General features: G+C 41.4%; 1 protein-coding gene across 1 annotated transcript; it reads left to right on the forward strand.

Annotated features, from left to right (window-relative positions):
* The first annotated feature begins 5193 nt into the window (after nucleotides 1-5193).
* DPM2 (dolichyl-phosphate mannosyltransferase subunit 2, regulatory) lies at nucleotides 5194-13336 on the forward strand. Its single transcript, XM_074211068.1, has 4 exons — nucleotides 5194-5298; nucleotides 10075-10164; nucleotides 11209-11311; nucleotides 12485-13336. The coding sequence occupies exons 1-4, from the start codon at nucleotides 5296-5298 to the stop codon at nucleotides 12541-12543; spliced, it is 255 nt and encodes an 84-aa protein (XP_074067169.1). The 5' UTR covers nucleotides 5194-5295; the 3' UTR covers nucleotides 12544-13336.
* The last annotated feature ends 3179 nt before the right edge of the window (nucleotides 13337-16515 follow it).

Genomic DNA, 16515 nt, shown 5'->3' on the forward strand with positions numbered 1-16515 from the left:
CTGAACGACTCTTGTCACCAGGGTGAGAGAAATAGTGGGTTAGTGTGAGCCAGTCCCCAGGGAGGGGAGTGGCAGGAGCCACTACAAGGGTAGGATTGGAATGCCCTATCTTTTTTCTAGCTTTCCAAATTCTACCTTTCTCCAAGATCCTCCTCTTCCTCCTTCATATCCTGGGCTACCTCAACCCTTAGTCATCTCTACCCATTCTCAAATCCTCCAGAGGTTATTGGGGTACCTTTCCCTGAGTACCAATTAATCACCACCTGAGTTGGGGAACTTTCTTCATCAGCTCTAGATTTCTGGGTTGGTTATTGTCCCTTCTATGTTCAAAAGTTGTCAATAGTCTCCCTAGACTGTGATTTATTTTATTTTATATTTTGCGAAGCAATTGGGGTTCAGTGACTTGCCCAGGGTCACACAGTTTAGTGTCAAGTATCTGAGGCTGAATTTGAACTCAGATCCTCCTGACTCCAGTTTTAATGCTCTATCCACTGTCACTCACCTGCCCTTCCCTAGTTTTATTCATACTGCAGCTAATTTGAACAGACTCCTAAATTTTTAGTTTGAGCTTTTACACATTGGAAATCAACAAATGCTACAATCAAGGTATAGTTTATTGTCCTATTCATTTTCTATTCACAGGAAAGTGATAAAGCACATGCTAAGCTAGGAAGTGTGTCAATTGTACAATTTATTTTTATTGTTCAATAATTGTTCTTGAGTAATTTCAGTAATGCTCACATTTAGGGTTTTCTTTACATAAATACCATTTCCTTCTCCAGCTCAATTTACAGTTGAGGAAACTGAGGAAAACAGGGTTGAGTGATTTGCCTAGGGTCGCACAGAAAGTGTGAAGTATCTGAGACCAGATTTGAATTCAGGAAGATGAGTCTTCTGACTCCAGCCACTTAGTGTGGACATTTTACAGGTGGATCACTGTCCAACTTTTTCATCTAAAAAAAAAAATGACTAACAACAGTCTTTGTTTAAAGCCTTCCATTGAGTGGTGCCAATCTACCTCTCCAATTTTATTTTATATTACTGACCATCACAAACTCCATTCTACACTAAATAACTGACTAATTTCTGTCTTTGGTGGTTTCCTGACTCCAGTCAGTGCACTGTTCAATAAAACAACAGCTAGTACATATAGAGCTACTATGTGTGGATCACTGCTAAACTCTTTATAAATATTATCTCAGTTGACCCTCACACCCTGAAAGATAGATCCCATTATTTTTTTTTATAGATGAAGAGGCAAACAGATTGAATAACTTGCCCACAGTCACACATCTAAGGAGGGTCTGAGGCCAGATTTGATCTCAGATGTTTCAGTTTGAGGATAGGTATTGGACCTGGAATTTTTTTGGAAGATAAATTTTCCTCAGTACCTTCTTCTCTGCAGCTTGTATGATCTGGGAGTTCTCTAGGGTCTTGAGAAATAAGATAGTATTTGAAACTACCTCTTTCTGGATGTCTACAAAAACTTATTAAACATTTGTAATGTGCTAAGCTAAATGGTGTGGATAAAGAGAAAGACAAAAAAAAAATCCTTAAGGAACACACATCTTCATGTGGGAAACTAACAGAGGGCAAAGGGCTAGCAGTCAGAGAGGCCAGGAAAAGACTTCTACTTTGGTGGGATTTGAGCTGAGTCTTGAGAGAAACTGTGGAAAGAGAGGCCTTGGGAAGGTAAAGACAACAAAGCAAAGGCAGAGATATATGCAAGATAGAAAGTTGTATTCACTGAACAGCAAATAGAGAGGTATAACTGTTGTAGATCTGGCAAAAGGGAATCAAGTGTTAAGAGACTGGAAAGGCTGGAAGGAGCTATGAAAGAGTTTTAAATGCCAATCTGAAGAATTTATATTTGACCTGAAGTTTAAGAGTCATTGGAAATTATTAAGCCAGGGAGAGGGTAACATGATCTTATACTTTTTTAAATTTAATGTTTTATTTTTCTCCAATTACATATAAAAACAATTTTAATGTTTGTTTTTTAAATTTTGAGTTCCAAATTCTTTCCTTCCCTCTGCTCTTCCCCCTTGAGAAGGCAAGCAAATCAATATAGGGTATACATGTACAATCAAGCAAAACAAAATTTCTATAATAATCATGTTGTGAAAGAAAATATATATACCATAAAAACAAGAAAAATAATGCTTTGGCCCACATTCAATTTTGCATTTTGGAAAAGTCACTAGCAACTGAGTGGGGAATGCATTAGAGTGGGGAGAGAGATTTGAAACTGAGAAGCTGAAGAATATTACAATATTGTAGCCAAGAAATGAGGAGTCTGAACCAAGATGGTGACTCTTGGAGTGGAAACAAGGGGCTGGAAATGGATGCTGCTGTAGAAATAGAAATGACAAGATTTAACACAGAATTAGAAATATGGGGTGAGAGTGTAGAGGATTGAGTGAGGTCAAAAGCCTAGGTGACTTCCCTTAAAAGTAATAGAAAAATTGGGAAGGGTTTGGGGAAGTTTTGTTTTGGACATATTGAGTTGGAGTTATTCTCCTTAAGATTACTAAAAGGCAGTTGGCAGTTAACAGATGAATAGATCTGAAAATCATCTGTATTGAGTTGATAATTGAACTCATGGGAGCTGTTGAGATCACCAAGTGAGAAAGCAGCAAGAAAAGAAAAGATAGCCTAGGGCACAGCCTTGGGGGACACCCATGATTGATGGCTATGATATGGGTGGGGAGCCAGCAAAGAAAAAAAAAAGAAAAGAGATTGTAAAGGAGATTAAGAGGGAAGCAATATCATGAAATCCTAGAGAGAAGAATTTCCCAGAGATTAACAGTGTCAAATGCTGCAGAGAGAGGTCAAGATGAGGATTCAGAAATGCCATTAGATCTGGCTATTAAGAGATCATTGGAAATAAAAAATAATTTTTCCTCAACTAGACAATTTAAATTTGAATACTAGTTATATTGTCTTCTCTTTTCAGAATCTCTAACCTTCAGTTTCACAAAAGGTAAAACGGGGATAAGTAACACTAGGGAAAATGTGGGCAAGAAAATTGGCCTTTGATCTTTGTGATTTGTACCTGGTTGAATGCATCAGTTTTATATTTTGATCTGTTTGGTAGAAATTGTAGTAAAGTCCCTTCCTTTTGAATAAACTATAAAAGATAAATGTGTTATTGTAACAACATAGAGGGTAGTTTTATTGATGAGGTCAGAGTAGAGAGTTTGGAGAAGAGATGAAAGTCTATTGAGAATAGCTTTCTTAAGTGAGTTTAGCCATGAAAGGGAAAGAGAGACATAGAATGATAGCTAGGAGGGATGATTGGATCAAGTGAAGATTTTTAAAGGATGGGGGGCAGGGTCAAGCTATAGGTTGTGTTTTTAGGGTCTTCATTTGCGGACTTCTTGGCAGATACTGGAGTGGTTTGCCATTTCCTTCCCCAGTTTATTTTACAGATGAGGAAACTCAGGCAAATAGGATTAAGTGACAGGGGGTCTGACTTTCTTTCCAGTGCATCAAGTTGCTCTTCATCTTAGCCTATTGAAATCCCTCAAGGTCCAGCTGAAGGACTACTTTGTGTGTGTGTGTGGGGAATCAATCCTTTCCTAGGATCCCCCAAAACTGAAAATTATCTATCTCCAGAAATTTTCCTAGAAGATTATTCCTGGATCGCTCCCCATCACCTTCTACCTTACTTATATCATACTTATATAAGAATATAATTGTATCACACAAAATGACACAATTCTCCCATCCCCAAAATCTGTAATATCTTTGAAAACAGAGTTTGTTTTTAATCTTTGTAGTCCCAGCATGGAGCACAGGGCTTTTTATGTAACAGATACTTAATAAATGTTTGTTCAACAAATGAATCTTAGAACTGGAAAGGATCTCATTTCTAAAGGTCAGTCCCTTACAAACAACTCCCTCTCCCAGCACAGTGTTGATTTTACTGATAAATGTTGTTACTTCTAAGGGAGGGGCTTAGGGATTTAGGTTTAGACAGTGTAGAAAAGATTGGCTTTAGGTACTGCTTGGGCAGCCTCTAGGTGGGGAAGGAGAGCCACCAAGACCTGGGTTTGGATCCTACCTTAGACACTAGCTATATCATTTAACTTTTCTCACTCAGTTTCTTCATTTTTAAAAATGGGGATAATAATAGCATCTATCCCCAAGGCAGTGTTGTGAGGATCCTCACATATGTAACATTATTAACACATATTTAACACGTGTAAGTTGCTTTGCCAATTTTAAAGGGCTATAGTGTTATTCAGTCTGACTCTGTGATCCAATTCAGTTTTCTTGGCAAAGATACTGGAGTAGCTGGTCATTTCGAGGTAGAGAGAGTTAAGTGTCTTGCCTAGTGTCACACAGCTAGGAAGTGTTTGAAGCCAGATTTAAACTCAGGAAGATGAGTCTTCCTGACTACAGATATATTCACTAAATGACCTAACTGCCTTTGTTTCAGCTATTATTATAATATTATAAATGCTAGCTATTACAGAATGGGAGAAGTCTGACACTGGAAGCTGTGAGACTCAAGCTCTACTATTTCTAAACGAAGTTGCTAAGTGACCTTGTGGAAAATACTTCCCCTCCTCGAGCTTTTCTTTGTAAAATGAAGGTTTTGGATTAAATCAGTGGTTCTTGACCTGGAGTACATGGATTTACAGATTCCAGGGGCACTGTGAACTACAACGGGGGGGGGGGGGAAGTCACATCTTTAGTTTTACTGATGCACAACTAAAAATTAACATTTTCTTCAATTATAAATTTTTAAAAAATTATTCTGAGAAAAGGGTCCATTGACTTCACCAGATTGCTAAATTAGTCCACGACACAAAAATATTGAGTCTCTGAACAAGATGATCTTTCTTTCTCTTAAGGTCTTTTCGTGCTCTAATATTCTTTTTTTTATTTTTAAAATGTTTACTTTAAGGTAATGGGGTTAAGTGACTTGCCCAAGGTCACCCAGCTAGGCCATTATTAAGTGTCTCAAGCTGAATTTGAACTCAGATTCTCCTGACTCCACAGTTCGCCACCTAGCCGCCCCTCTAACATTCTTTATAATAGCCTCCCCAGCCCTCTCCTTGCCCCCCCCCGGAAACTACATTTCCCACAAAGCCTTTCGGCCATCGCGAGAGATGCTAGGGTCCGGCCAATGCTGGGAGGTGGAGCTTCGGTATTTAAAGAGACGTGGCCGATCTCCGGAAGCGAGGGCGAGGAACTACGACACCCAGAATGCCCGGCGACTTCGCGCCGGAAAGTGGAGTAGTCCGGAAGTAGCATGTGTCCTTCCCCAACTAGGATCCGGCAGAAATGGTGAGCCGAGGGTGGGAGTGGTGGCATCCTGGGAGGGGTTGTGTAGCAATCTTGGGGTCAAACAAGAAGGGTTCGAGAAAGCAGTCGCGTAATATATCCCCTAGTGCCGCCGCCCTGTTTTACAGAAGAGGAACTTGGGTATTTGCAGCAAGCTCGCCGGGCGGCTTCCGTGGCTTTGCCAGAGCTCCGCCCAGGCCTCCTCCGTAGCCCCCTGCCCCTCTGGGAGGTCGCCTCTCCGACCCCGGGGTCTCCCCTCCGGCTCACACCCTCACTGCTTCCTTCTCATGGGACATCAGGACGGGTCGAGGCCTCCACGAGTTCTGCCGTCCCACAGAGGATTGGGAACTCTCCTCTAGTCACAGCGCACCGGTTGGGAGGGTTAAAAAATATAAGAGGTGAATTTTCTTTCTAAACATCCTCCCCAAACCCAGGGAACACCTAATTGAGTCCACCACAGTGCGCACTGACGTCATGATTGACATTATACTTTTCCGTTCCTTAAAAAAACGAACGAGTCTTTTTCCTTTACAAGTAAAGCTCTATGTCCCCCGGTGTTTTTGGTCAGGACTTGCTTAGGTGGTCTTCAGTTACACAGTTGTAGAAATTGTATAATTTGTCCTTTTGGTTTGACCTTTTTCAATCTCAATCTCTTTATTTGACTCTTCCCATTATAGTGCAGTAAATATTGTTACATTCACACGCCACAATTTGTTCAGCCATTCCCCAGTTGTTGGCCACACTGTTTCTATTCTTTTGCTCCTTAGTAAGTAGTGTTATATATGTATATTTTTGCACATAAATTTTTGCCAAAAGTCATTGTCATAAATCCCGGTTGTGGAATTGCTTAGTTAAAAGGTATGGATGATTTTTGTAACTTTTCCTTCCAACTTTTTCTAAAATCTTGGTGTGCTTGGGGCCCCTCTCCTAAATGTTGCAGTGCTTAAAACCAGATTCACTCTCAACACCAAATTAACTTGTATTTCCTCACCCCATTCTCCAGATGTTTGTTGAGAGCACATGTCTAGAGCCCTTTGAAGCTGAACCCTGCTGTCCGCTCAGGAGTTTCTCAGACAAGAACCAGAACCATGAAAACCCATTGAAATTCCAGCTATTTTGTCTTCTCTTTCTGACATTTTATGCAGAGGTTCCTCCCACATTTTTATCATCAAGAATTTATTGAACATTTAAAGAACATGTTGTCAGCCAATATGTTAACCTTATCTACTGAGGTTCCTACTATCTCTAATATCCTATTTTCTGAAGGTCTTTCTTGTTCTAATATCCATAGTCTGTAGTATTTTCTTTTTAGGTTTTTGCAAGGCAAATGGGCTTAAGTGGCTTACCCAAGGCCACACAGCTAGGTAATTATTAAGTGTCTGAGGCTGGATTTGAACTCAGGTACTCCTGACTCCAGGGCCAGTGCTCTTATCCACTGTGCCACTAATATCCATAGTCTAAGGACTCTCTTAGCTCTGTATTTTGAGGTCCCTTCTAGTTCTCCAAGGGCAGCTAGATGCTCAGGAACTAGCATGCCAGACCTGTAGTTAGGAAGATGAGTTCAAATGTGAGCAAGTCAATTAGCTTTATTTGCCTCTGTTTCCTCAACTGTAAAATGATCTGGAAAAGGAAAGGCAAACCACTCCAGTATCTTTGTCAAGAAAATCCCCAAAGGGAGCATGAAGATTCAGGTACAATTGAAAAAGAAATCTAGCTCTAATAGTCTATATTCTGGGGTCCTTTCTAGCTCTAATATTCCATGTTCTGAGATTCCTTCCAACCCTGGCTTTAAATAACTATAACAAAACAGACAAGTCCCATAAGAGAAAGAGGAACAAAATGCTTCTGAGGAAGGAGATATAGAAGGTAATAGGTAGTCAAGGGAGGGTTCATAGAGAAGTTGGTGTTTGAGGTGACAGTGGGTGGGAAGGCAGGCCTCCTGGCTTAGTAGAAAGCACCTTGACTCTGGAGCCATGAGGAACTGGATTCAAATGTTGTACCAAATGCTACTGTTGTGATCTGGGGCAAGTCATCTGTCTTCTATAGATTTCAGTTTCCTTATCTGCAAAATGAGGGGGTTGAATAAGAGAACTTGTGAGGTTCCTGCCAACTTTAGTTGGATGAATTCATTTGATTTCATTTTTTTTTTACTTATTCATTTATTTGTTTGTCTATTTATTCATTCCTTTATTTATGTTGGAGTCCTGGATTTAAGTAGGTAGAATTTTGGGGGAGGACATGACAAGTAGAGGGGATAGCATGTGAACTTTGAGGGGCCTTAGAGACTTTAAAAATTCATCTCTCATTTTACATCTAGAAAACCAGAGGGCCCTGAGAAGGGAAGTGTTTTAGAATCAGGATTTGGAATTCCTCATGGACTTTCTGACTCTCAGCTCCCAAAATCACTCCACCATCTGTTCTTTTAAAGTAGCCTGAAGAAGAGATGAAGTGTAACTTCCTCCTTTTGATGTCATCCTTTGGGGAGTTAGGAGTATGAAATGTTGCCTACATGAATAGGTGCCATAATTCTTATTTTGTTGAACTGTTTTTCTTTTTTCCTAGAGAGATAACTTGTTTGCCCCAAAAGCACGGGGAGAGATAGATCAAGAAATGATTTTGATGTATTTTTGTTTTGTTAAGTATTTCCCAATTAGATTATTAAAAAAATCTTAACATTCCTTTTTTTAGAATTATGACTTCCAAGTTCTCTTCCTTCCTCTCTTGTTCCTGTCCTGACTCTTAGAAAGCAAACAATAGGATATTGATTAAAAAATGATTTTGATGTAAAAACAAAAGATATCAGTAAAACATTTAATAAATGTTCAGAGCTAGAGCTTTTGCCTCCCACCTTTCAGTCCTCCGATCCATCATTTATCACTGAGTAGTCTCTTCCTTGAAAAGGAGAAAAAGGGCAGGATGGAAGAGACATCTTCCTGTTATGTCCCCTGTCTTCTTAGTGCCAAGTTTTATTATTACCATGTTTTGTAGCTATGTCTGTGTCTGAGGAATGAAATCCCTGGAGCTCATTTGGTTTGGAGAGAATACCAGAGATAAACCTTGAAACCCAAATCCCTTTCTCTAGAGCAGGGGCAGGGAACATCTGACCTGCAGGCTGTATAAGGTCAGTGGTCTGGCACTGCCATGGTAACAACTGCAAACAGGACTCGAAATTCAATAAATCTAGGAGCTTTTTAGGGTGAATTAATTAAATGTCTGATCAAATACGGCAAGCAAATGATGTTATAAATATCCAAATGACTCTTGGCAGAAAAAAGGTTCTACAACCTTGCTCTATATGAAACTGGGGCCATTGACCACTAAGCAGGAGACAGGCCTGGCTTTGTTGTCATAAGTGGGAAAGTGACCAGATCCCTCCTGAGGGATTGGGTGAGGCTGATGGGTCTAATCACTGATGAATAAGGGAAAATCTGTGTCCTGGGTGCTGTGAGAGGGGAGGAATTAGGGGTTTTATTGCTTTGTGAGAACCATTGTTTCTGGGAGTTTCTATTTTTTTTTGTCTTCAGAAGGTCACTGTGGGTGAGAATGGGGCTCTTTCATCTCCATGGGGTACAGAGTTGAGATGATGCTTTGTTGACACTCACTGGTCAGATCATGAGACCTTGACACACAGAATCCAGAATTTTGTCCTTCCTTATGACAATTATCATATTCTGTTTGCGATCATGAATGAATCATAAAGCCCCAGGGAGCCTCAGAATAGGAATTGTTCAACTATAGGGACCATAGAACATGGAATGCTAAGTTGGAAAGGACTTGAGGAAATTCTTAAGACCAGGAAGGATATTTCCCCAGTCAGCTTTAGTTAAGGTTCTCTGTAGTAGCTAGGGGTTAAAGTTGGACCAGAATTTCTCCAGAAGATTCAGTGTTTGCTTTATAGGATCATAGGATCCAAAGTCAGCAGTGATCATTTAACCTGGCTCTCTCATTTTATAAATGAAGATACTGAGGTCCAAACTTGCTTAGGATCACAGAGGTAAAAAAGAAGCAGAGCTAGAATTCAAATCTAGCTTCTTTGATTCTAAATCTGGTATTCCTTCTGTTGTAATGTACTGCCTCAAATATGATTAAAATGCTTTTGAAGAAATAGTACTTTGGACAGGACACTTATATTCATTGGTTATTTTCTCACTGCTTGTCCTTAAAGCAAAAACTGGACCTCAGTTTTCCCATCTTTAAAACTGAAAGATTGCTCTCTTTATCTCTTGAGCTATCATTGGAACCCTGAATTATCGAACATCTACTTAGCCCTGACTTGAGTCTGGAGCTGTCACCTAATACTGGAAACAGAATGTAGGAGGGATGTATAAACGATGTTTAACCTAGAGAAGACAAGACTTGGGGGAAAGAGAGTTGTGTTCAATATTTGAAGAGCCTTGTAGAAAAGGGATTAGACATGTTCCCTTCAACTACAAAAGAATGGAACACAATAAATGGGTGGAAGAAAAATTAGACTTGTTATAAGGAAAAACTTCTATCAATTACAGCTGTCCAAAATGGCATGGATCAGCTTAGGAAGGAGTGGAGAGATTTAAACAGAAGAAAGATGATACTTATTGAATATATTAAAGTGAAGATTCCCTTCAGATGTGGTTCAGACTAGGTGACCTCTTCCAGAGCTTAAATTCTATGATTTTGTGGTAGTTTCTCATGGGTTAGCAGAGTCATACATCTCATATTCCCCCAGCTCCCAGGACCCACATATATATGTACCTTCAGATAGATGACTGCTTAATAACTTCCTTTTTCTCTCCCTTTCAGGCCACGGGAACAGACCAAGTGGTGGGATTTGGCCTGGTGGTTTTCAGTCTTGTAACCTTCACCTACTACACGATTTGGGTGATCATTCTGGTATGCTTCCTATCCTACCATTGATCATAACCTTCTTCCCTTAGACTTCACAGAGCCCTTTGCTTCCTCCACAATGGACTTAACAGTCTTATTAATTTATCTATATTTACATCTTATCTCTCTTCTAGAGGGCAGTGACAGTAATTACTCTTAACTTCCCAGTCTTTTGTAGTTCCCAGGACAGTGCCCTAAACCCTGTAGCTATTTAATAATCACTTGTTTATTACATGAACAGATTCAATGGGAAATGTACTGTATTCAGAATAGCAGCAATACTGCAGAATGATCAGCTATGAATGACCTACCTTTTCTCAGCAATGCTGCTATGTTGAAGGATACTGCCCATCCCAAAGACAGAGCTGATGGTGTCTGACTACAGATTGATGCATGCATTTTTTTTCCCTTGAGGTTTCTCTCTTTTTATTTTTTTACTTTTACAACATGACTATTGTAGTAATATTTTTCCTGACTACACATTTTAACCTATATCAAGTAACTTGCTTTCTCAATGAGGGAGAGTGGGGTGGGAGGAAGAGAGAGAATTTGGAACTCAGGGTTTTGGAAGTGAATGTTAAACCTTGTTTTTGCATGTTACCAGGGAGGAAATAATATTTAAAAAAGAATGTTTAAAAAAATGCTTTAACACATCTTCAGGGAAGAAAAAAGAAAATATCCACCAAAATAAAGAAAATAAATGTGAAAAAAGTCATTTGTTGAATGAATATTGTCATGTGCACTTTGATTGATCACATACTTTGTCCCTTCCTGGACCACTTGTCTTCTCTCTCTTTCAGCTGTTGTGGCCCCATTTTCAAGTCTAAAATACTCAGTTTCTTGAACTCTTCTTTATCATAGGCATCTGCCAGTCAGGCCATGCAGGCTGAGCAAAAACCAGCTGCCTGGGAAGTGGGCTGGTAGGCAGTTTCCAAGAGGCCTTGAGTGGAAGACTTCCAATAAGTCCCTTAGAAATCCCCTCCCCCAAATTTGGGTACTGCTGGCTCTGGGTGGTAGAACTTATTTGGATGTTTCTCTCTCACTTTGCAGCCCTTCATAGATAGTGATCATATTATCCACAAGTACTTCCTGCCCAGGGAGTACGCCATCATCATCCCCCTAGCAGCTGGCCTATTTCTGTTGCTGTTTGTGGGTAAGTGATCATCTTCCTCCTTCCCTCAAGAAAGGAGGGTGGGGGTAGAGAATGTTTCAGAAGTGCAGCTGTTTAAACTTCTTCATTACTGTGGATAATAATTTCTTGGGATACTCACAAGTTCCCCTGGCCCTCAGGTGGCATAATAGATAGAATATTGGATTTGGAGTCAGAAAGACCTGAGTTCAAATTTTGCCTGAGATACTTCCTAAGGATGTGATCCTGGGTGATTTGCTTAATTGCTTATGTATACCTCAGTTTCCTTGCCTGTGATATGAAGGAGTTGGACCTCATGACTTTCTATGGTCCTTACCAGCTCTAAATCCATGATTTTAGGAAATAACTTGACCAAAATCTCCTGTTAGTGGTGCTGGACTTGGAATGAGAAAGATTTCAGTTCAAATCCCATCTCTGGCATTTTCTATGTGACCATGAACAACTTAAACTTAACCTCTCTCGGGAAAATATTACCCATAATAGTACCCTACCCTACTGAGGATCAAATGTGAGAATGTGTGTAAAATACTTTGCAAACTTTAGAAGCACCATATCATTGGTGTTTATTATTGGGGTCATTAGTGGAAGATCCAGGCCCAAGACCTAAATCTCCTGATCTTCTGGTACTTCCCACTGTCTACTACCTGCCTAAATAGAAAAAAAGGGGTCCTTGAGAGACTTGCAATCATAGTCTCAGAGCTGGAAAGTTGCCATCCAGTTTCCCCCGGATGCATGGATCCTCTCCAACTTGTGCTTTACCATCTAGCCTTTGATGGAAGACTTCCAGGGACTCCAAAGACCACTGGGCAGTTGTGGCCTGTCTCTCACTGGGTATTGCTGAGAGAGGATAGCTCCATGGTCTCTACCAGGGACTTGACTGGTTTTTTGGTTGGGAGGTTCATCTTAGTCCCTTCTGCTGCAACTTAAATCTAAAGTTTAAAGTTTAAATATAAAGGTGATCAATTTTGCACCCTAAAGAGTGTTCAGGGAAAGGGCATGGGTCCCCCTAGTGGGGTGGTGAGAAAGGCATTCATGCATGGAGTGGGACACTAGTTTCCAGGACAACTAAGATCCCTTCTGCCTTCCTATTGGTACTGTTCAATGTTAATACTGTTGTCCTGTCCTTGCTTTCTGGCTCTGACTCATGAAAGGACATTTCTGGGTTTTCTGTTGCAGGGCTGTTCATCACTTATGTAATGTTGAAGAATCGGAAACCAGTCAAGAAAACAGATTGAAGGAGGATGCATAGTCCAGTTTGGGAGGTCAGATCTGGATCTTGGACCCTATGTGCTGTATTCTAGTGGGACTTGGAGGAGACTCTGGGGAAGGTATTAAAGAGGATCCTGTGCTCCTGTCCTCCCCACCTCCTCTCAGGTCAGGGGTGGGAGTGCAGTCCTGTTCTCAGGATGCTGAGCCTCAGCATCCCAGATATCCTCTGTGAGATTGACCTGAATTGAATTCCATCTATGACTGGCTACCTCCTTCAACCTGAGATCTAGCCCATGTGGAAGAAGCAAGAGGAAGACATTCCAGCTTTTCTCCCTCAGCCCTTCTCCCAGTTTTATGGGTGAAAGAGAACAACCTCCTTCCCTTTCTTGTATCCCTCCCAGGCTCTGCAAACTTTCATTCACATTCCTCTTATGTCCTTCCCTTCTCTACCTCTTGCTCAGTGGAAAGGCAGCTTTTCATTGCCTGACACAACCTTGGGCTCATTCTGGAGTATAGGCTCCACTAGACAAATCCTAAATTCACTTCCCTAGGAATAAGACCAGACACCATCCTGGTAAAGGGACCAAAGAGAAGGAGATGCTCAGTTCAGGCCATGAAAACTGTAGAAACTTTGTGGATTTTACTATCAACACTGTCAAGTATAGAGGCCTGATAGATATTGTTTGTCCAGTGTGCTGTGTAACTCTCCACCCCCCCCCCCCCATACTCATCTGACCTCCATGTGGTTTCTGTATAGGTCCCTATGTGCCTAAGCTTCCAGTTTCATCTGTGTGTTGTTTCAATAAATATTTAATATGTGTCTGACTCAATCATCCCTCCACAACCCTCACCCTCATCGTGAGCCGGCTGGGTTTGGGAGTGGATAAATTAAGTCTGAACCTTGTAGTTCAGAGAGAAGAGAAGGGTGAAGGGTGGTCAAGAGGTGAATTTGGAAACTTGGTAATGGGAAGATTCTTTTCATCTTAGAATCTCCTCTTCAGGGGTGGCTAGGTGGCGCAGTGGATATAGCACCGGCCCTGGAGTCAGGAGTGCCTGGGTTCAAGTCCGGTCTCAGACACTTAATAATGACCTAGCTGTGTGGCCTTGGGCAAGCCACTTAACCCCATTTGCCTTGCAAAAACCTAAAACAAAGCAAAACAAAATGAAACAATCTCCTCTTCACTCCAGCCTGTATCTGTAGTCCAAGAAGTGTTGGGGTGGGACTCAACAGGTCAAAGAACTATATGACATCTTCAGACAAGATCTCTGTAAGGGAGTCGTGGCAGGGCTTTCACTGATCCTGACAATAGGAATCATCAGTGGCTTAGCATTCTTGGACTGTGCCCAACACAGGTGTTTTATAATTTTAGTTAACAAAATCCACACTTTTTTCTCCTCTTCCCTTCTCCCCAATTTGAAAAAAAAAGAAAAAGCCCTAGAAGTGTATTTATTCAAGCAAAACAATTTCTCAAATGTATTTATGTCTTTGTACTCTTCTCTCAGGAGTGGGTAGCATGTCTCATCATGAGTTCTTTGGAAGCAATGCAGTCAAATAAGCACTTAATGTCACTCCTTTGCAAAACCCTGCATACACAAAGGCCCACCCTCAAGGAGACAGCAAATTCTTTTCAAAAGACTGTTCTTTTTTTTAGGTTTTTGCAAGGCAAATGGGGTTAAGTGGCTTGCCCAAGGCCACACAGCTAGGTCATTATTAAGTGTCTGAGACCGGATTTGAACCCAGGCACTCCTGACTCCAGGGCTGGTGCTCTATCCACTGTGCCACCTTCTCAATCTTATCTTGAATCCATCACCTCACTATAGATGAGTAGTTTTCTTCATCAGTCCTCTAGAATCTTGGTTGGTCTTTGTATTGATCACTTAAGTCCTTTGAAGTTGTCCTTACCTGTTATATAAATCGTTCTGGTTCTGTTTATACTGTAACAGTTCATATAAATCTTCACAAGTTTTCTGAAATTTGTCTCCATTTCTTATAGCAGAATAATATCCCACCACATTTTAGGTTTTTGCAAGGCAATGGAGTTAAGTGGCTTGCCTAAGGCCACACAGCTAGGTAATTATTAAATGTCTGAGGCTGAATTTGAACTCAGGTCCTCCTGACTCCAGGGCTGGCGCTCTATCCACTGTGCCACCTAGCCACCCCCCCCCCACATTCATATACTTTTTTTTTTAGGTTTTTTTTGCAAGGCAAATGAGGTTAAGTGGCTTGCCCAAGGCCACACAGCTAGGTAATTATTAAGTGTTTTGAGATCAGATTTGAACCCAGGTACTCCTGACTCCAGGGCCGGTACTTTATCCAGTGCGCCACCTAGCTGCCCCCTATTCATATACTCTTAACTTGTTCAGTTTTTCCTTATGTGTTAGGCATCACTTCAATTTCTATTTCTTTGCCACTGGGGAAAAAACTGCTATAAATTTTGTTGTACATATAGGCTCTTTTCTTTCTTTGATTTCAGATTAGGCTAGTAAGCAGTATTGCTAGATCAAAAGTTACTTTTGGAAGGCATAGTTCCAAATTACTTTTCAGAATGTTTGGAATAGTTCACAACTCCACCAGCAGTGCATTAATGTACTTGTTTTCCCAGAGCCCCTCCAGCATTTTTCTTTTTTGTCAAATTTGCCTATCTGATGGATGTGAATGGAACAGTGTTAGGGACTGTTGTGTGTGGGAATACTGTAAATCTTCATCACCTAGTGCCCTTGAGCACCAGAACATTATTTTACTAAGTGCCAGGGGAATGGGAGTGGATTAGGGTCTGGGAAGGATATTTAAGCACTTGTATTTTGATAAATAGATGGATACCTTGGTGTACAAAGGGAGAACTTGTCTTCCTTGTCTCCTGTCCCTCCAGAGCTTGCCTGGGGAAAGATAAGGGAGTCTAGAAAGGGACTCAACAGTGGTTTTATTTTTCATTTCTTCAAATATTCTCTAATTAGTAATTTTTTTAATGTGTTAGTGATAGCTTATTCTTTCTCTGAAAATTACCTGTTCGTAACCTTTTTTTAATAACCAATTTTTAAAAAATTTTTTGTTGAAGGCAATGGGGTTAAGAGTGACTTGCCCAAGGTCACATAGCTAGGCAATTATTCTCAGAGGCCAGATTTGACCTGAGGTCCTCTTGACTCCAGGACCCACCACCCACTGCACCACCTAGCTGCCTCTGACTACCAATTTCTAGCCTCTTGGGGCAGCTGGAATTCCCTTAGCCCTTCAAGCCTGCCACGGATTTGCTCCTGGGCAAGAGCTAACAGCCTTCAGTCTCCTCTTCTGTAAAATAAGGAATGGGCTGTGGAATATAAGATCTCTGAAATTCTTTCCAGTAGCATAATACTATAGTATTTTCAGTCCTTCTTTAGGAAGGTGATGTTTGACCAAAAGATTCTTGACCGGTCTTTGAAATCTTGGGAGATATCTCCCATATGCTTCACTTCCTTCCTGACTCTAGTTCCTGGGTTAAAGCCCGAATTGCTTAAGTCATTTCCCTCCCACTCCCCAGACCCCACAATTTCATCGTGGGGCAGCCCAGCTTGAGACGGTGGCCCTGAGCAGGGAGCCCTCGCCAGGCGGGAGGAGAGGGAACACATCAACACCCCGGAATCGTCAAATATCCCCCAAGGAAGGGACCATGGAGGGGTTTAGAAGCATGGGCGTCCAAAGATCAACTGGAACTTGGTCAGGTGCCCTTAGTTCGAGCCCAGCGCTGCCACTGATGCCCTTCACGACCTCTCTGGAAGATGAAGGGGCAGAACTGGACTAAGCGGTCTCGAAGAGCTTTTCCCGAGCCAGGTCTCCAATCCCGTCTCATCTACCGGGGGAGGGACGGTTTGGGGAAACTGAGGCCCAGGAGAGTGAAGAGACTAGAGCCGAGTCGGGCTCCAACAAGCCGGTTCTTGGGATTCCCGACCCATCAGCACCCAGGGAGCGGGGCGGGGAGCCCCGGACTCCCGCGCCTCAGCCTCTGCCCAGCTCCAGGTAGCCA

This window comes from Macrotis lagotis, chromosome 1 (genome assembly GCF_037893015.1).
Source record: "Macrotis lagotis isolate mMagLag1 chromosome 1, bilby.v1.9.chrom.fasta, whole genome shotgun sequence".
NCBI classification, from domain to species: Eukaryota; Metazoa; Chordata; class Mammalia; order Peramelemorphia; family Peramelidae; genus Macrotis; species Macrotis lagotis.